Here is an 18,910-nt window from a genome sequence, read left to right as displayed (position 1 = left end):
TAGAAAATAAATTATTATTAAGATCCGACCTTGGAGTCACTTTGCAGTGTGAACACATTCCTGTCTGATCAATCCTGTGCATTCATTTCAAAGTAAGTTTTTAGTCTGAGAAGGGGAGACTGTGCATCTGAAACCAGACCCTGAAAGGGCTTAACATCAGCAAAACACTTGAGGCTTTTGTACTTTCATAGCCAGGGCTTTCTGCTGGAGGCAGAGGTGTTTTAGGAGCTCACTTTCCCCTTCATGTGTCCTTGTTGCTCCATGGGAAGACTGCACTGTAACTAACTCCAGTAACAGATGTGATCAGCAGCTGAACTTAATGAATGGGATTGACGTGCAGCCCACCTCTTCCAGTTAATTCCATGTAGTCGTCATTGTGTGCTACTTTGTCAGTTCATTATGAGCCTTTAAAACTTGGGGGTATGTATTCCTTTACTCAACTGACTTGTCACTAATTGATATTTATGTGAAACATTGATTAGTCTTTTCCATTAAAAAATAATTGCAACCAAAGTGTGTATTATGTCTCATTTACAAGATGGTCAACAAAAACTGCTGTGGCACATGTCTGGAAGCTGCCTTGCCTGTCTGGAAGCTGCTACAGTTGTGCTTCCATCCAGATGGGATTCACATGCTTTAGTTCATTCACCACTGCCTGGAGCTGCACTGAGCTCCAGAGCAGAGAGCAGGGAAACTCTGGGAGCTGGGACACTTCTCACACTTAGTGAGTGGCTCCTGTCAGGTACTGTCTTGCAGTATGACCCCCTGGACATGCAGCTGGTGTGTCTCAGTCACCTGGGCTTTGCTCAGCTGTTGGAAGAAACAGACTTGGACAAAATGACCCATTTGCTTCTTAGCACTCTTGAATACTTAGTGAGGATTCTTGGATTTTAGTAGCATTTGGTCCTCTTCTCCCATGGCTGAAGAACATCTGTGCAATTGGAAGTGAATTCTTCTCTGTGGTGTTTGAGCATCAGCCTCCCTGCACAACTGGTTCCTCCACTGAGTATTTTCCAGTATTTAACTGCAGCCTGCACTGTTCATTGTTCATTAGGAGAACATTTACAGCTGGGCCTGGCAGCCTTTGAACGACCATACCTTAAATTTCATGTGGAGGTGTGCACACACACCTTTTAAAGTGGACTGGAAGTTCTTTGTTAGAAGTAGTCACAGGCAGAACTCCTGAATGTGTATCCTGAATGTTGAGCTTTCAAAGGCAGGGAAAAAGTACTTCAAAATTATCCCAAGACAAGAAGGACAGAGTAGCAGGAAGTGAATGCTATTCATGGATTCTCAACTGGCTGGAGACCTTTCTTTGAACAAGGTGAGCTATGAGACTGATGTCCTGTACTGAGGAATGTTTCCTTCCCTCCCACACCCCCCTGGAGCACGGTGGCCACAGGCTCCTGGCGCATCAGCCCCTTCAACTCCTTGTCCTCAGAGCAACCATGGAGTCAGTGGGGCAGCTGTTCCCACAGGGCAGGGGAGAGGGGGGCTAATAGAGGGGGAATACCTGTGAGGAACACAGAGCAGGTATTAACCATGCTGGGAAAGTCCCATAAAGGGTGGGGATACCCTCTGGTGTCCCTGCACTGGCTGGCATTGAACAGCACAGACCAATACCCACAGAGTGCACAAAGCTCCACTTAAAACATTCCAGTTTCCTATCTAGAATTTATTCAGTGCAGGGGTAACCTTCTGTTAAAGCATACAAAAGGATTTCCATCCCCTCCTTTTGAAGTCCCAAATTAGATCACAGGAAACAGATTATGAACACAGGATAGTTTTTCTGCCTTAACACATATTTGCCTCCTGTTTTCAGAAGCTGCTTCTGCTTCAGGGTGCCCAGAGATTCCCAACCTAAGTAGTGATTGTTCAACAAATTCCTCCAACCCTAAGAGAAGTCATCTGCTGACAGGGAATGGTGTAAGTGGATTTGCCTTTCTGTTCCAAAGACTAACCAGAACCAGCTTCACAAAACTCAAAACCTTTCCATTACACCTGCTGTCTCAGCTCCCTCACTTGGTGCCACAGCAAAGCTGCCTTGGATCTATCAGTAAAGATACCAAACTGGCACCAAAACCCGGCTCTTCCAAGACAGTCAAGGTCTCCCATGCTCACATTTATGTAACACTGCATGGGAGGGCTCTAACTTGAGCCAAATTCTGTTTTCAACTTGATTTTACATCCTTTTATTCCTACTGAACTTTGGTCGCAATTTAAAGTAGCAACTTCATACTGATTTGCAGTAAATTGTGAATGCAGTATGTCATGACACAGAATATTGTAAACACATTCTCTGTATTGTATAGTAGAATTCACCTCCCTCACTGCTGCCTCTGTGCTGGTTGTGTTTCATAGCTCAAGCTACAGATTACTCCATATACAAACAGATTATGAACCAAAACTTTCAACAGCTGTAACACAGCTATTTCAGAGAAATGCTCTCAGTTCTGCCCTTGAAGTGAGCAGTTCCAGGAAATGTGAGCACACTGCAGACCAAATAACATGCTAAGTTGTTCAAGACTCAGCCTAGCCTTAAGGTTGTGCTAACTATGAACTTGAAAAGGCTTGTTTCAGTGCACTTGAAGAAGGAAATACATTTGTTAAGCTTCATGGTTTACCCACTTCAATCAGGGCAGACAGTTCCTGGGTCACATTTTAGTCCTGAAAAATCTTAAGAAAACCCAAGATACATTGCAGAGTTCCTGACATTTAAAAAGCCACCTCTGCCCTCATCAACCCCAAAAGCAGTTCTCAGTCCTTCATCCAGTGTGGTGAAGAGTGCAGGAACACAAGTCCAACCAATGGTGACCAGGAAACATGCAGGGGAGGAACTCACTGATGCCAGTGGGGAGAGAAAAAGCTCAGAAGAAAGTGCACCTGTTTTCCTGATGTCCCATGTGACAGTGCTGTGCAGATGAAGCCCACATCACCCCTCTGCAGCCTGGAAGTGGGGGGGACAGTTTTTTGGTGGTACAGCCCTCAAAAAAATGGATGCTAGGAAGGAAGTCCAGCTCTCACACCACAATAACAACATGCAGAGCACTATGGAATTGTGGAACGTAAAGCTTAACAAAAGCAGCATTAACACAGGGGGTGAGAAAAGGCTGCTTCTTTTATGCCACGTTCAGTGCTGGCTTAAAGCAACTAATGTGACCTGGTAGCCAAGCAAAGCAAATTGAGTTCACCTGTGATGGCTCGTTAGCTGGAGCAGTTGCTCTATAAAAAGCTAGTCTCAGTGGTTATTTGCTACCAATGAGGTTTCACAGCAAAGTGCCATTTCTTCTTGGGAGAAGGTAAGCGATACCGCCTTCTCTTTACTGCTTTCGTTGTTTTAAATTTGGTATATACAATGTAATTATTAAGAGCTGTTTCAGTAGCAAAAACTCAAATGTGAACTTGGTTTGCATTATACTGTCTGCTGACCAGTAAGTTTCCAGTTTTTCCCTTGCTCTGCCTTCTCTGTCTTCAGACCTCTTCAATAAGTTGCCTGTTTAATTATTTAAATGTGTAAGGAATGAGCTGTTGCACAGTAACTCTAATTACTGAACTAATTCCCAACTTACTGTTTATCTGCAAATGATACTTGGTATATGGTTTAAATTTAACGCTGGAGAACATGTAGGTTCATCACAGTCTTTGTTCTGCCAATAACCTACATATGGTACTTCAGACAAAAAGTTTCTTGCTAATTAAAGTCCTGTAATAGGTAATGAGTGCAGTCTTTGTACTGTTCGGTTTCTAATTGTTGGCTAAATGAGTTCTGGGATATTGGAGCACCCACATGTTTTGATAATCCACTGGCAGCTGCTCTGCAACAGCAACTGTATTTCATCCATAAACAACCAATTTGTTAGAGCAAATAAGGGAATGAAGTCAAGCCCTGCTATGCCTTACTGTAACATCATCAGGAGGTCATCAGCCTGCTTGTCCACTTCCCCTCACCCACCAATTCCCCCATCACACAGGTCCTTTAAAATGAATCCATAAATAGGTCACTGGATGCAGAATGCTTTTGTGGCAGGAAGAGCAAAGGATAGAAATGGGTTTGAGTAAGCACCACCCTTTTTATTCTGATGATGTCCCTTTTGCTAGCTTGTCTTGTGCTGTCACAATAGCAAGCCCTGCCTGTGCCATGGCTACTGGGGCTGTGCTGCTGGGACTGCAGGGAGTGCTCCATGGACACAGACCTTGCAGGACCCAACCAACCTGGCAGCGAGCAGGATCAGCTATGGGGGCCCAGCATGCCTGGCAGCTCTGGCCAGGAGACACTGTCTCAGTGGCCACTCTGGTCACTTGCAGGTCCAACAAATATTGCTGCCTCTCCAGCAACTGGCTGGCAGGAAGGGCCAGTCCAGCTACACGGTGTCAAGAGGTTCCTCCCAGCACAGCTTCCATCAGCTTCACACTAATTGTAAATAAAATAGCAAGGGGCACCAGATAGATCTCACAACTGATTTGATTGGTGACTAAGCAAGCGTGTCCTCTGCCCTGCTCACAGGGACTGCCGGGCTAGGGAGCCCTTCATGTGCTCCCAGTTGTTGTACAGGGCGTAGAGGCCGGTCAGCGTTAGGCCTGCGATCCCACCTCGCGCTATCCCACGCACTCCACCTGCAAGGAACAAACACATTGCAGCTTGTTAGTGTTACTGTCAGGAAATGGTTAGTGAACAGCAACTTCCAAGAAGCTGTTTAAATCCAGAGACATCTCAATGAACAGTCCTTTCTTGAGCAACTCTCCAGTAAGAGTCCCTGTGCTTTTTGTACCTTCCTCTCAAACCTGTTGCCAGGCTTGTGGTCACTTGCTCCTGATCCTGACATTAATTCTGCTGGAATAAATTCCTCTCAAACTGTGTTAGCACCACTGCTTCAGGGAACCACTACAGAGCACTGGAAGCCAAGATGGCTTTTCCCAAGTCCTACTTAATCTATTCTATCTGTCCTTATTACATTTGTTTTTATAGATAGACATGCTCTCCTCCCATTACAAAATCTCCTCCAGGTTTTCAATTATGATAATTAGCTCTGGGTAGAATGAGAAAGAGCAGGAGGGAAGTAAGTGAACAAAACAACAGCTGATATGGGTGTGACACTGGGCTCCAGAGATTCATTAAGGCCATCATGCAAAACCTATCACTGCTTCTGTGTCTTTGGAATTTAAAAAATTTTGATTAAAGAATACAAAGTAGATGAAAGGGATTAACTGGCAGGTATTTACTATGGTGTACATTGAACAGCTTTCTTTATTTTATTAATAATCAGAAGTATCACCTTGCAATGGTAAAACTTGAGTCACACAGGTGATTCAAGTCTTAAGGTGCTGGTGAGCACATTAGTGTAAGGCAGAAATATAGGGCAAGTTTGGCTACTGCCTGCAGGTAGTGCACCTGGCTGGAGCTGAGAGTCAGGTGGCATCCTATGTCCACTCCATCCACATGAGGACTGGGGTGTACAGGGGCACAAGAAGAGACTGCTGCTGCTTTTACTAAACAGCAAAACACTTCTGTGCCTCAGCAGAGCTCCCAGAATGCTCTATAAGTGCACAGAGCACCTGGAGTATGACCCTCAGTGCTAGGAAAACTTCAGAGAGTTTGATTCTGCAATGTTTATCATTGCAGCTGAACCAAGCTAGATAATGTGTACAGTGTATAAAACAAGGCCAGTTTTGCTGACAGCAAGATAAAAAACCCTGCCTGCTTTATTGGAGAAACTGGCAGGGCAGTTCGGGTTCCTCAAAGCTCAAAAACAAACGTACCTCAGTAATCAGAGAGATTGTGTTTGGGTTTTTTTTCCTTTCCATTATGGGTCATAAAGCTGTCTCAGAGAATTGCCTCTAGGCTTTTAGTGAGGCAACAAGCTGTTGGCATCAGCCAGACTGACACTGTGCTGCAAGGTTAAATGGGTTTCACTGGAGTTGTTAAACCTCCCTGTACTGCTCAGGCATGCAATGAAACCAAGAAGCTGCAGAAGTGGAACTTGGTATTAGAAGCCATGTCTAGACATAGGAACTTCATTGCCAGACCAGCTGTGACAATTTGAGAGGGTTTTTAGGGTATAAGGCTGAGTTCACTGCTGTAACTGTTGGAAATTGAACAGCACTAAGAAAAGTCCTACTGAATATGATCTGTGTGCCTAAATCAGCATTTAGGAAAGCAAATGTAGATGTTCTGTGTTTGCTAATTGATCCTGAATTTGTTGCACAAAAAGCTTTTCATAAGAACGGCTTGCAGCTGGGTACACAAAACTAACCATGTGCAAGCAGTGTCTGGCAAAAAGCCATAGGTGAAATTTAAAGGACACTTTGTGCAAAACAAGTATTTGAGATAATCTGTAAAAATACTGACTCCTCATCCCTGCTGGGGTAAATGAATACAACATTAGAGCCCAATTTTCTGCTGTTCATATCATGATTCAGGATATCACAGCAAGAACCCCCAAAGGAGGCTCATGACCATCAGGTGTACCAGGAAATGTGGAACATCCCCAAAGAATGTGATGTACTACAGAACTACGACTATTCTTATGGGCTCCTTCCTTAACCCCCAGGTTCAATTCCTCGCCTTTCCCCTTAAAATCCTATTATTCCTATGCAAGAACGGGTAGTGGAAGGATGATGAAGCTTGGCTCCAGATTCTGTCAAGTCAGGGCTGTACAAGAAAGGTGACATCTTAAACTCAGGTCACTGAGCTGCCTTCTAGCATCCACGGATGAGGACTTTAGATGTGGTGCTCCTGCTGCAGCAGATATTGGTGTTGTCATGTGCTGAGCCAGCCAGGTAAGGGTGGCAGCTCTGAACCCACTGGCAAAAGTCAACCTCATGGCCTAAAGCCATCTGCAGGCCTGCAGACAACTTAGGGACACTGCTGGAGATGTTTCATGAACAGGGTACTAAACTTGTGCAGTTGGTATAGGTGCATGACTGAGAGAGAAAATATCCAGGAAAACATGCTGGATGTGTTCCTTTACCACTGTTTCTATACTATGCTTCTGCTACAAAATGTTGGCGGGGGGTTTGGATTTTTTTTTTGGTAGCAGTTGCTCCTGATTTCTGAACTACCTTTGAGTAAATATGTGGCAGACTTCAAACAGTAAATGCACTTTAGAACACAGCCCTGCTGCTGGGCAGAAAATCTTAGGGCCTCTGAGAAAATTAACTTGTTAACAAAAATGAAAAAGAAATTCTCCACTCCCATCCCAGCTGTGTTTGCATGATAGAACATGTTCCCACCCCTCCTCTGCAATCACTCTGTGCAAGCCTTTGATACCAAGTCTGCCCTGACAAGCCCTGCTGAAACATGGCCCTGAGCCCCTAATCTTGCATGTCCCAGTAAGATAAGGGTTCCAGCTGACAGACACTTCTGGAAGCAGGTATTTAGAGATCAGGCACCTTGCACAAGAATTGAGAACTGTTGTGGGTTTCCAAAGGTACATCTGATGATCCCTAAATGGGAAATTAATTCTTTGGCTTCAGCTGCTGCACTCTTTCACCACGAGGTATTGTCCCTCCCTCATTTCAATAGGTTCCAGCTTACACTGTGCCATGGCACACTGCATTCCAACAGCACAGCTCTGCATTTCAGCACTGCAGGAGCCACTCCTAACACTGAGCTGCACCTTTCCAGTAGGTAAAACCATGAGGGAACCATGGTTAGAACCATAAGAACCTTACTGTCTCTTTCACAATGTTACTCCAATGTCCTAGGATAGTTCCTGGAATGTTTAAAGCAAGAACCATCCAATAGCAAGCATTCGAAATACCTTCACCAAAACCTCAGACCCACTTATGCCAAACAATAGAAGAATAATCTTTAAATTGTGATTAGTTTTCTGTCTTTCAATCTCTCTTGGATACTCTGAAAACAGCTTCTCTTCCTTCCAGGCCTTCAGGAACAAAAATACTTTTAAATGGTTTAAAGGGCTCAACTCAAGTGTCCAAGGCAATCTCAGTTTTGCTCCAAATTCAAGCTCAGTAACCAGACCATCTGAACCATCAAGCAGTCATTTGCTTGAACATCTGTGGGTGGCCTGATGTCATTAGAAAGTATCAAGAGTTTCCTCCTTCTGCTCCATGGGGTTCATTTCATGAAATCTTGTAAGTAGTGGGGAAGTTTGTGGACACAGAAAGTACTGAGGAAACTGATAAAGTTCTATTTTGGAAGCAAGATAAATTCCAGAAAAGCATTTTCAATTTTCATATTGCTGCAGCTAAGGCAGTATTGTGCTTAGAATACAGAAACAACAAAGCTTGAAAGATGGAACATTTCCTGTAGTTACTGTGGTATGAAGGCTAAATTAGAAAAAACACTAGGAATCTACAATTTAATTTACTGGTTTGAAAGTACTAGAGCTGTTGAAGTTACTTTGCAAACATGATTAAAATTTGCTGTATTCTCACTGAGTAAAAGCAACAGCACCTGACTGACAGGAGGCTACTTCAGCTACTGTAAATGAATGACACCTGCAAACTCTGCAAATCCCTGCAGCTCTGAGTTCACTGCTCCTGGCTACCAGGGCTGGGCAGCACTGCTCTCAGTGGCCACACATACTTTTAGACATCAGTCCTCAATAACTAGAGAAAGCCTCAACAAGCTGTTACTTGTAGTGCTGCTGGTACATTGTCCTTATCTCTTCCTTATTTCAGATTATTAAAAAAAAATCCTTTCTCTAAACATCATTTGATTGATAATCCTACAGACATGTTATGTTAAAAGGGGTTCTTAAATTTCCAAAATGCCTCACAGCTCTTAATTTAAGGGATGACAAGCAAGTTCTTAACTTTTTTCCAAATACTGCAGAAAAGTAAGATATCCCAGACTGTACCTACAGCAGTCCCCAAAAAGCTCTTCCCCCCCCTCCAGCCAAGAGAAATGAGAAAACAGCCCTGTCTAGCCCAAAGAAAAACATGGATTGGGCTCAGAGAACAGGCTTTTTATAGCTCCAGAAGCTGTCAGCTAACACAGCTGCCTTTAACTGCCCACAGGATGTCACAAAACTGATCTTTAGCTCCTGCCAGATTTTACTGCTGGCAATAAACCATTCAGCTCTTCCTAATTCATAATGTATTGGCTTTTCAGGGTTGTGTTCTGAGGCCTTAAAATGACAACTGCTACCTTCAGCTATTGCTAGCATGCAGTTCCTGTCTTTTCAGACACACCATTTTCTGTACCAAATTATGTAACATCTATTGTTCCAAAGGCATGAGATGCTGTACCTAGGATTGGGTTCCTACTGCACAAAAGTAAACAAAGAAATTCAGTTTGTCCAAAGAATTAGTTTACTTTTGTTGCTGTTACCCCAACCTCAAGAGGAAAAAAATTATCCAAGAAAAAGAACATCTACAACCTGTGTAACCCTCAGATAAGAGGCAAAGGTTGGTTAATGGATTACAGGAGAGCTATGTGTCCTTGCAAAGTTAAGAGTCTCATATTTATGAAGGCTGTTCCAGCCAATTATCTGTGGCTTCAGGAAGTTTAAGCCATCAGGAAAGTAGAGTTACTCAAACTGTTTTACCCTAAAAAAAAGCAAGTCTTTAGGAACACTGGACACTGAGGCCCAGTCAGATATGCAAAAGTACATAGGTCAGTTCTTGCATTATCTCCTCCATAAAATGCAGGTGAGTCATGCAGCCAAACATTTACTGAGTAACTTAAAACTTTTTTCCATGTGCTAATGTCACTCTGTGGTGCCCAGCAATCCTCTAAAAGATACCTCCAATTGTTAAGCTTGGAACATGTGCTGGCAGCCATTTTGCTGATGAAGGTCAGAGCTTCTCTCCTGCAAACAATTCAGTTTGCATCAGCAATCTCACCTTAAATCCATGCTGTTCTCAAATAACCTTTTTTGTTGGTTTTGACCACCATGCAAAGACTAGAATCCTACCCCAAGACAACAGTTTCATGAAAACCTAAGTAGTAAGTTCATAAATACATCAGTTTCTCTGTGTGTAGGTTTTTTGCAGCTCCAGGTACCACTATCATGTGAATTACTGTCACATGGCTCACTTTTATTAAGTTTCATGTTCATGCAATCAATCTCTGTGTTCTGTGTTTTCATTCCCTGTCCCCATTCACTTTGCAAGGTAGCTCCCATTTGCCTGCATCCACTCATGGACTTGAGAAACAACTACATTTATTCCTGCTATTGCTGAAAACATGGCTAGGAATGATGTGGGTATCTATTTTATACAACCTCACCATATACCTGAGGAAATAAATGACTCTTTCTTCAGTATATATGCACAACAGTCATAACTTGGCTCTCATGGTTACTGTCAGTCCTGTGCAGTTGCAAAGAATCAAATTTAATTCAGCTGGATTTTTTTTTAGTGCAAGTTTTCTTTAGGTAGCCTTAGGTGGGTCAAAGCATTGTGGGTTAGGGGACACTGAGCTAATAGTAATTTTTACACTGTCAATTTTGAGAGCAGGACAGTATTTAGTAAAAGCAATGAGAATCCTAATAACTAGGATAAACACAAGAGAAGGAAAAGGAGAAATATTTTGCTACTCTACCAGTGCTTTTGTATAGCATTCCTGTCAAGGTTCCAGCAGCTATGGTGTTCAGGTCATCTTCTGCACCTCGTGTCTTTTCAATGATGACTCCAAATGCACTGTAAAGTAGAGCTGAGGAAAAAAAAAATTAAAAAAACCTTCCATGGTCTGAGGCTCAAAGCTTAGAATCCAGGCTCAGTGTAGCTATTTAGACTATGCTTCTGAAGAACAGATTTTCTGCTTATTTGAAGGGAATCCTCTGCAAAATCCCATCTTTGGTGTTTCTTTTCCAAATCTCTTCCTGTATAGCTATTTCTTCTTTCTAAAGCTATAGTTTGGTTATAAAGTAGTAGCATTTTTCATGATAATATGTGCTATAAAGCACTGACTGAAGTTTAAGCCTATTTTGCTAGTTCAAATTTGTTTCAAAATTCAGTGTTTAAATTTGTACTGGCAGTTTCATTCTGTCTTCTGTGGATGACATGAAACTAAACCAGCACTTTCTAGGTAGAGAAAATTGCTGTCTATGTGTGACAGTGATGAAATGTGAGTTAAGTACAGCATTCAGATCATGCTACCAAGAGCTGAAGTACAATGGGCTTTGTTTCTTTTAAAAATGACTACTAGAATGCTTGGGATTTGACATTTACAGCTGTTTCACCTCTGCTTGTGCATGAAATCTTTATCCCCAGAGGGCCTTTTGCTTTGGGATAACTTTAGGGACTGTGTTGGAATAGATTGGAAAGAGAAATGCATGGGCTTTTTAGCATGGATGCATTTATCATTTATACATTTTGATGAAAGGAAAAGCCCACCCCATCCTCACCCCTCATGATACACTCATATTTCATGCTGGCAAAGAATAGTACAGTATGTCATCATTTTGAAGTGATGAAGACAATGCCATTTAATTTGTTCCTTGCCCTCCAAGAATTTGAAATCTTTCCTTCTGCTAAAAGGCAGTAAATCATTCATAAGCAACCACAAGAATGTCAATGAGTTAACAGCAGCATCATTCTCCATTCAGCACAGGCAAGGGTATTTCAGTTTTTCTTAGCAGCAAGCAGATTAGCAATGAGGGAAGGAAAAGCTGAACTCAAGATAATTTTTTAAAACAGTTCCACACAGATGTTGCCTCTGTTCAGGAACAGAGTGACAAAAATTGTCAGTAGTGACAAAAAGAATCTCCGAGGTACAGAAAGGCTGCACAAGGTGAAGTAAGATGTAAAAATATTTTAGCTCCTTGAAAAGAATTTCTCTGGTAGCTAGGACAAGAAAGAGGTCTACCAGAATCCCAAATATGAAGGTCTGCTTAACCCTGTAATTTTGGAGGCCATATTTTGTAAGAAAAACAACAATTTGTTACTGGAATGCACAAACATTTTCTTGAGTAATCTTTCTTCAAACACAGCTGGAAAAACCTGTTAATGTGTCACTCAAACTGAAACCTTGAACTGCAGTGTGCCTGCATCTCAGTTCTCAGACATGTTTTTGTTAGACTTAGAACAAAAAAAAAAAAAAAGAAAAAATCCAAACAAAAAATGACCTATAAAATTCAGCAGGCAACATGCATTGCTTATAGAAAAAATGCCTTTGTTGCTGTAGCTCAGAATCCTCCCTCCAACTGTGCCCTCTATACAATGTCTCAAAAGCTAACGCCTAAATTAAATGGCAGCTAATCTGCTCTTCAGAAATAAGACTGAAATAAAATGTCATCCATGCAACTTAGCCTACACTTTGATGCATTTCTCAAAAGTCAGAGATGTAGACTGGGTTATAACATGATGTAGTCTTTGATTTAAATATTGCTAACTACAACTTTGTAGGACAAGTTCCATCATTATTTTTCTTCAAAATAATTGAATCAATTTTAGATGTCTCCTTTTAACTTTACTGCATCAGTTTTCATTTTTTAAGATTGTGGGGGGATTGTAATTTCTAGGGCATTGGTTATTTCACTGACTTTTATGAAATAATCTCGTTTTTCTGAGGCAACCAATGTGATTTTATTCCACAGCTCCCTCCCACCCAAATCTCAGTTCATAGAAGTTTTTTTTCTTATACCTCAGGCTATTGGTCATTTTCTTTTCTCTTTTTTCCTAACCCACATTAGTTATAAGCAACACTGAGGTTTAGAGTCAGTGTACCACATGTGATTTTTCTTGCTAATGTACCATCATTTAAAGGATAAATCTTAGTACTGACTATCATATTTCTTCTTCACATAAACATTTGGTTGACTTCAATAGGAAACAAACAGTAGGCAGTTGATCATATGACCACAGAGTCTTAGTGTAGGTTATTAAGGTTATTTCAGAAATATTCAATTGTATTTTTGGCTTAAGTTGTAATTTAATTGGAATTTATTAGCAAGTAAACATTATCTGTAATTTCTAGTTATTTCTGATATAGCTAGAATTTTAATACAGTAAAAAATAAAATAATGTTTATAACATAGTAAAAAAATTGGGTTTTAATTAAAGGCTTTTGGCTCCTTATGCTGCAAATCCTATTTTAGCCTTTAATTTCCATTTTCATGTCTACTGAAATACCCTCAAGCCCACAAAGAAAAAAACCTGCACTTTTTCCTGATGGATTTAATAATGAAAATTAAGAGAACACTCTTATTCAGATAATATACAAATACACTTTCCCACAATTCCAACTTTAGGAATGACTTGACTTACCCAGTGATCCCAGAGTGTTAGCCCATAATGCTCCTTGCCTTGTCACCATATTTAGAATTCTATAAAGGAGTTAAAGAGGTATGAAAAGCTTTAGCACTCTGTTTACATCAAGGCAGTGTTTATGACAGTAGGGCTTGTGTGTTTACACTATATATGTGGTTAACAAAACTGCAATGATGAACTAAAAGCTTTTGAAAGCAAATATTCAGTCTTGTCAAGTCTTAAGAAAATCTTTCTCTCTTGATCCTCCCCAAGACTCAAATCTCTTCCCTTCAAATTACTTTCTAACCCGAGCTGTCCTTCCTTACATGGTGACCACACACAGCTCCAGGAATAACTGACACACTTATGCAGACTTAGCTGCGTAAAAGGTCTCCAAGAAAGCCTCAGTACAAGGAGCATGTGGCAGGGAGTGTGGGGATGCCTGAGCAAATGGTGTGGGCAGAAAAGCAAGTCTGGACTGCAGTAAGTCAGGAGGGCAAGAGAGTCCCTCCCAATCCCTCCCACCTCCACCCAGCAAAAGGCCAAGAGGTGTGTCTGTGTGTCTGGTGGTGTCTGTAGGCTTCCAGACTAGCACTAAAGAGGAAAAGAGAACCTTTAGTGCACTTTCAGGGAAGCACAATGCCACTTCTTGCTGGTACCAGCTGTCTCCAGAACAGTGACAACAGCAGCCAGAAGAAATGACTGATCTTTATCTCCCAGCAGTGTAACACTATCACAGGCACAGTACTGCTCTGGACAGCTGACTACCACTGGAACTTAAGTTTAAATTAATGTCTGACACTTTAATTGCTTTATGTTCCTTTTGATTTAATTTTCTATTGTTTTTCCTTTTTTATCATTTTCATTAGGACACAGGTCATTACTGAATATGCTTAGGCAATGAACTAAACAATAATGGAACATTTCATTTTGAAACAAGAGGAAAAAAAAATCTAAGAAGCCAGGCTATTGAAAATCTCTCCTTAATTACAACCCCCACCCTTTAACTTTGTATTCATTCTGAATTGATAAGAGAATCAGTAACTCTAACAACCATGGCATACTGTGAGGTATTTGATGACAAGTGAATAACAGCAAAATTAAATTTCATTAAGAAATAAATCTGTGTACGTTATAAATTTGGAAGAAATCTAGGTAAGCAAGTCTGTTCTCTGCACCTGATGAGGGAAAAAGGGAACTTAATGCACTGTTGGAAGGTGATGACCTTCAGCAGGCCTTTGCCTTGCAGAGCCAGGATAAGAGCAGCGTGTGCACTGACTGCCACCTCCTGGGCTCGACCTGCCAAGGTTTGTGCTTAACATCGTGGCTTTCTCCAGCTCTGCTCATTCCAAACCCTAAAATACAATTCTGTTCATCTAGAGCATTATGAAAGAGTCGTAATTATAGTGATGAATATTTTGATAAAGAAAGGGATGAATATAGAAACAATTTAAAAAGGAGCAGAGCCAATATAATCTGTACCAGGAAACACGAAATTACTCTTCTAGAACTCCCTTGTTCCAAAGTATTCTGAGTGTGAAAATTTCCCATGCTTTCCCCCAGTTATTCTGTTCCTCTGGTTTCCAATGTCTTGTTCACTTAGGTTTTCTTATAGCTATGTCTAAGCTGTCATTATTTTAAGAAGAGGCATCCTACAGAAACCAGTGTTCCTGTCTTTGCTGAGTTCTTTTGAACAATCAGGTCAGGTGAAAACACAGCAGTGCCATGGGTGCTCCTGGATGCCACAACCCAGGACAGCTCCCCGCTGCAATGCCTGCTCAGCAGCACCCACCAATGTCATCCTTGATGCAAACCCAGGCAGGCCCAGCTCTGCATTTGAATCTTTTCCTGCTTGTGAAAAGCTTGGGAAAGAAGGGAGACTTGTGCTCAGAGAAATTACAGCAAAAAATAGCTGAAAGTAAACACTACTGCTTCTGGGAATACTTCTACATGTAAAAACTGTTTTGACTTTGAAGTAGATTTTTAGTAAACATCAAAGTAGTAATTATTTCTCAAATATTTAAGGTAAGTCACAGGACACACCAATTGTGACCAAACAAAAAGCAAAAAGGTTGAACTGAACATCACTGTAACTAAAAACATGTAATAACTTGATCAAGACAAATACTGACTCCCATTTGTCCCCACTAAAGGAAAAAAAAAAAACCAAAACATTTATTTTTGCAGTATATTCAGATCTAACCTTGTATAAACTGGAAGAAACAATTTTGTCACTAAGAAGTACATTTTTTTAGATGGAACACTTACTGTACATTTCTAGGTTTTGACCATGCCATATTCTGTGTCTCCTTCAAGCCAAGTCTCAAACCATTCAGTGCACCAAATGCTGCCCCTAGTTGGAATAATCAGTTATTACTTTTTAAGAAGAAAAAGAATAAACAATACTAGAAGCAAATACTGAGAATAGAATTAAGTGTATGAACTAAAATCAAGTATCTCTTTACTTAAGATTAGAACAGACAAGGTCTTGCAGAACAAGACATTTCCAATCTCATCCATCACTGTAGTGCATAGGTGTTACCTGGACAGCTGGGAAAAGTGAAAACCACAACCACCTACCTGTCATGCAACATCCTCCAATGGTAAAAAAGGCCAGCTCAAATCTGCCTCGAGTTTTGTTGGCTCCTGTGGGCAAGATAAACTCATCTGTATCCTGGGGGAAAACAAAAACAAATACTTTTGTATTTTCCAAGTCCAGTTCAAAATGTAAACCACATTAATTTTTTTCTTTAATCCATGCAATAAACTAAAGATGGATGAGTATTTCTGGAAAATTCTTACCTACAGTAGCACAGAGATGGAATGCACCATATGTATACTGTATTAAGCATGAAAAAGGACTGTAAAAAGTTCAATTACTGAGTGCTTTTTTTTTCTCCCTAGCTGTACTAACTTTTTATAAATTACATCAGTCAGCCAAGGAACTCATACTGTGTGGGTTGTTGGTTGTTTTTGTTTTTAACGACTATTTGCTTAATTACATCTTACAGCAGGCAATACAAGCCTTCTAAAAACATTCCTGTTGTGTAATTACATAGCACTGTTTCCTCACTGAGCAACCCAGTCTGATACAAAAATGCATTAATTAAGTTTCCCACTACTCTGATACTAAACAAAAACTGCCTTTTTATGAAAAGAAGTATTTCCTTGCACTGAAATAAGTGACCTATTTAAGGATGTGAAAAATGCAAGGAATACACTCAAAACTAATGATGATCAGGCATGAAATATGTGAGGTTGGTTAATTTTTCACTTGTCCATCTTTCTGCCACGGGGACACACTTGTGTTCTTGCAAACCAGTGGCCTAAAAAGCTACAGAAGTGGCCTAGAGAAACTGGCATATGTGTAGAGATAAGGTGTGCCAAGGCACTTCTTCAGTAGCAGACATTGAAGATGCCTGCTGTTGATAAGGTGCTAAAGCAGCAGATCTCTTTCAAGCTTCTGTGCTTTCCAGCCACAGTTTTATCCACTCCTATTTAACTGATGCATGATTCCAACAGCTGCAGGCTCAAGGAAATGTATTCTAAGGGTTTTACTGGCCCACATTTGACACTGAATGTGAATGGCCATACAGAAAAAATAGCTCATAAAATTGTGAATAGTGCTATCAATAAAATAAACCTACAACATGGTTTCTATCTTCCTTGTAACTAGACAGCTGGAGAAATTCAGTGTTTACACAAGTTAGTAGTTTCTAACAGTTTTCACTATTGTCCCAAAAGTCAAGATGAAGCAATCCTTGTCCATGTAACATCTAAGTTTCTAGAGGAAACCTCCAAAGCCCATCCTCTAGGCTTCTGCCAAAGGCTGACACACACATTTATAACACCTGTTACCTGCTGCAGGCAACACAGCACTGCAGAAAACCTCTTGTTCCATGCCTGCATTCATGGACAAACCAAAAATGTGGGGTTTAAAGTAATGAGTACAGTGTACCATTTGTTATTATGGGAAGACCTCTTATGTTCTGAAATACTAACTATGTCTTTTCCCTTCAGTATTTAGAGTCCTGTGGAGACTGTTTAGTGCAACCCCCATTGTTAAAAGAAAGGTCAAGTCAGTGCTGGGCGCTCAGAGCCATTCCCATGTCTTGTGATTCTCTAAGGAAGAGACCTCACAGCTAGTACGGGCAACTTGTTCAGGTAAAGAAAAATGAAATTCCCTTTTATTTCAATGCACTTTGCTATTACTTCAACAGACTAGAGCTAAACATGAAGGGCAGTGAAGTGTTACAACACAGACTGCAGCCTCTAGTGTTACATCAATAAGTATTTTTAGAAGTGTTTCATGGCACTAATGCCAACACCTTTGCATTTAAAGCAAACATCTCTGTTTCTAAAAATCTCTTGGTACACACTTTGCTCCAAAATCCCTGCTATACTGCTTTTAACACCAATATATTCTCAGAAAAACTACTAACTGAACAAAACCACTTTAGAGAGTGTTTTTGGAGAAAGTCTAAATCATCTCAGCTTCTTTCTGACCACTCAACAGCAGCAGCCACAGTACTGAACCCACTCCCACCAGAGACACAGCCGTGTTCTAGCCTGCTGGGAGTGCTACATTGTAACCCACACTACAGCAGCTTCTAGGCCCCTGAACTGCCTGCACAGCTTCCACTTACAAAGAAACAGGGACCCTGGGTACCATGGAACCAGGCACAGAGGTCAGCAGGCACCATGCAACTGTTGACCTTTAACTGCTAATTCTAAAACACTTCATGTTCTCAGATAATATCAGCCATGTATGTAGAAAAACACTAACTAAATAAAATCATTGGCATGCATCCTAATTGGATTAACTTTAACATTTTCAGCTACAGTTAATATTTATGAAAATGGAAACATTTCTTGATTTAAATTTTTTTTCCCTTATAATGGCCTCGTTTTATATCAACTGATGTTAAAATGTGCAAGTGTGACAGTGACATTATTCTATAGAATAAAACAGGACATTTTACTTCATGATGGTCTCCCTTCAGCTGGGTAATGACATAAGGACAGTGATGTGAAATGTGCAGCTGCTGTGACGGCAAAGCCTGTTATCAGATCTGGAGCTTGGCTGAACACCTCAGTGAACTGATGGAACTCGTCACAGTTCAGAAAACTCATCCACAAAAAGAGGAGAGAGATTCTGGCTGCTCTTACTGACTGAAGGGGCTCAGTGGAGGTGTGAGCAGTGCCAGAACTTGTGTGAGGTGCTGCTGGGCTCTCTGCCTCAAGGCAGGGAGGGAGATCTCTTTGCAAGAGCAGCAGGCTTGTATTGACACAACAGCCCAACCTATCCTCTGCATCATCAGTGCTCATTTTGTTCTAGATGTTACAGCACTTCAAGATTTATTAAGGACAATACTGAAAAAATTGTTGCTTTCCACTGTTCTTCAGTTCAAGACTTCAGTGCACAGTGCCCAGCACTGCAGAAGGTTTGAGGTGCTCACCTAACCATGCAAACACTGAAATCGAGTTCAACACATTAAATACACGCCACCTTCTCACCTGCACTAGGTACTTAGGGTCCAAGTTTAAATACGGTGACAAAGGGCTCATCCCAGTTACTGAAAAGAAAAAACACAGAACACTTTAACATCAACAATTCACATCTTGTAAGGCAAAAAGGGGCAGCTCTCATGCGTGGCAGGAGGAGAGATGCTGCTGTTAAGCTGCCCGACTCCCTAAGCGGTGGCACCGGCCGCAGCTGCCCGTTCCCCTTTCCCTTCCCGGGCAGGGAGCG

The 18,910-nt window shown here is 41.1% G+C and overlaps 1 protein-coding gene and 1 non-coding gene across 2 annotated transcripts; both read right to left on the bottom strand.

The window, feature by feature from the left end:
• Positions 1–1,660: 1,660 nt before the first annotated feature.
• On the bottom strand, positions 1,661–18,770 carry LOC102045047 (mitochondrial import inner membrane translocase subunit Tim23). The gene is made up of 6 exons (XM_014310048.2): positions 18,676–18,770; positions 15,739–15,832; positions 15,427–15,511; positions 13,177–13,235; positions 10,511–10,621; positions 1,661–4,614 (listed from the first exon to the last, which is right to left on the bottom strand). Exons 1-6 carry the CDS (start codon positions 18,724–18,726, stop codon positions 4,499–4,501), a joined length of 516 nt encoding a protein of 171 aa, XP_014165523.1. The 5' UTR covers positions 18,727–18,770; the 3' UTR covers positions 1,661–4,498.
• Positions 13,731–13,933, bottom strand: LOC115948855. Its single transcript, XR_004082621.1, has one exon. It is a non-coding gene; the product is annotated as a small nucleolar RNA SNORA74 (small nucleolar RNA).
• Positions 18,771–18,910: the final 140 nt, after the last annotated feature.

The sequence above is a fragment of the Geospiza fortis genome, unplaced genomic scaffold (assembly GCF_000277835.1).
Source record: "Geospiza fortis unplaced genomic scaffold, GeoFor_1.0 scaffold130, whole genome shotgun sequence".
Classification (NCBI taxonomy): Eukaryota; Metazoa; Chordata; class Aves; order Passeriformes; family Thraupidae; genus Geospiza; species Geospiza fortis.
Note: the sequence above shows the minus strand (reverse complement) of the source record. Positions and strands in the feature narration are given on the sequence as shown.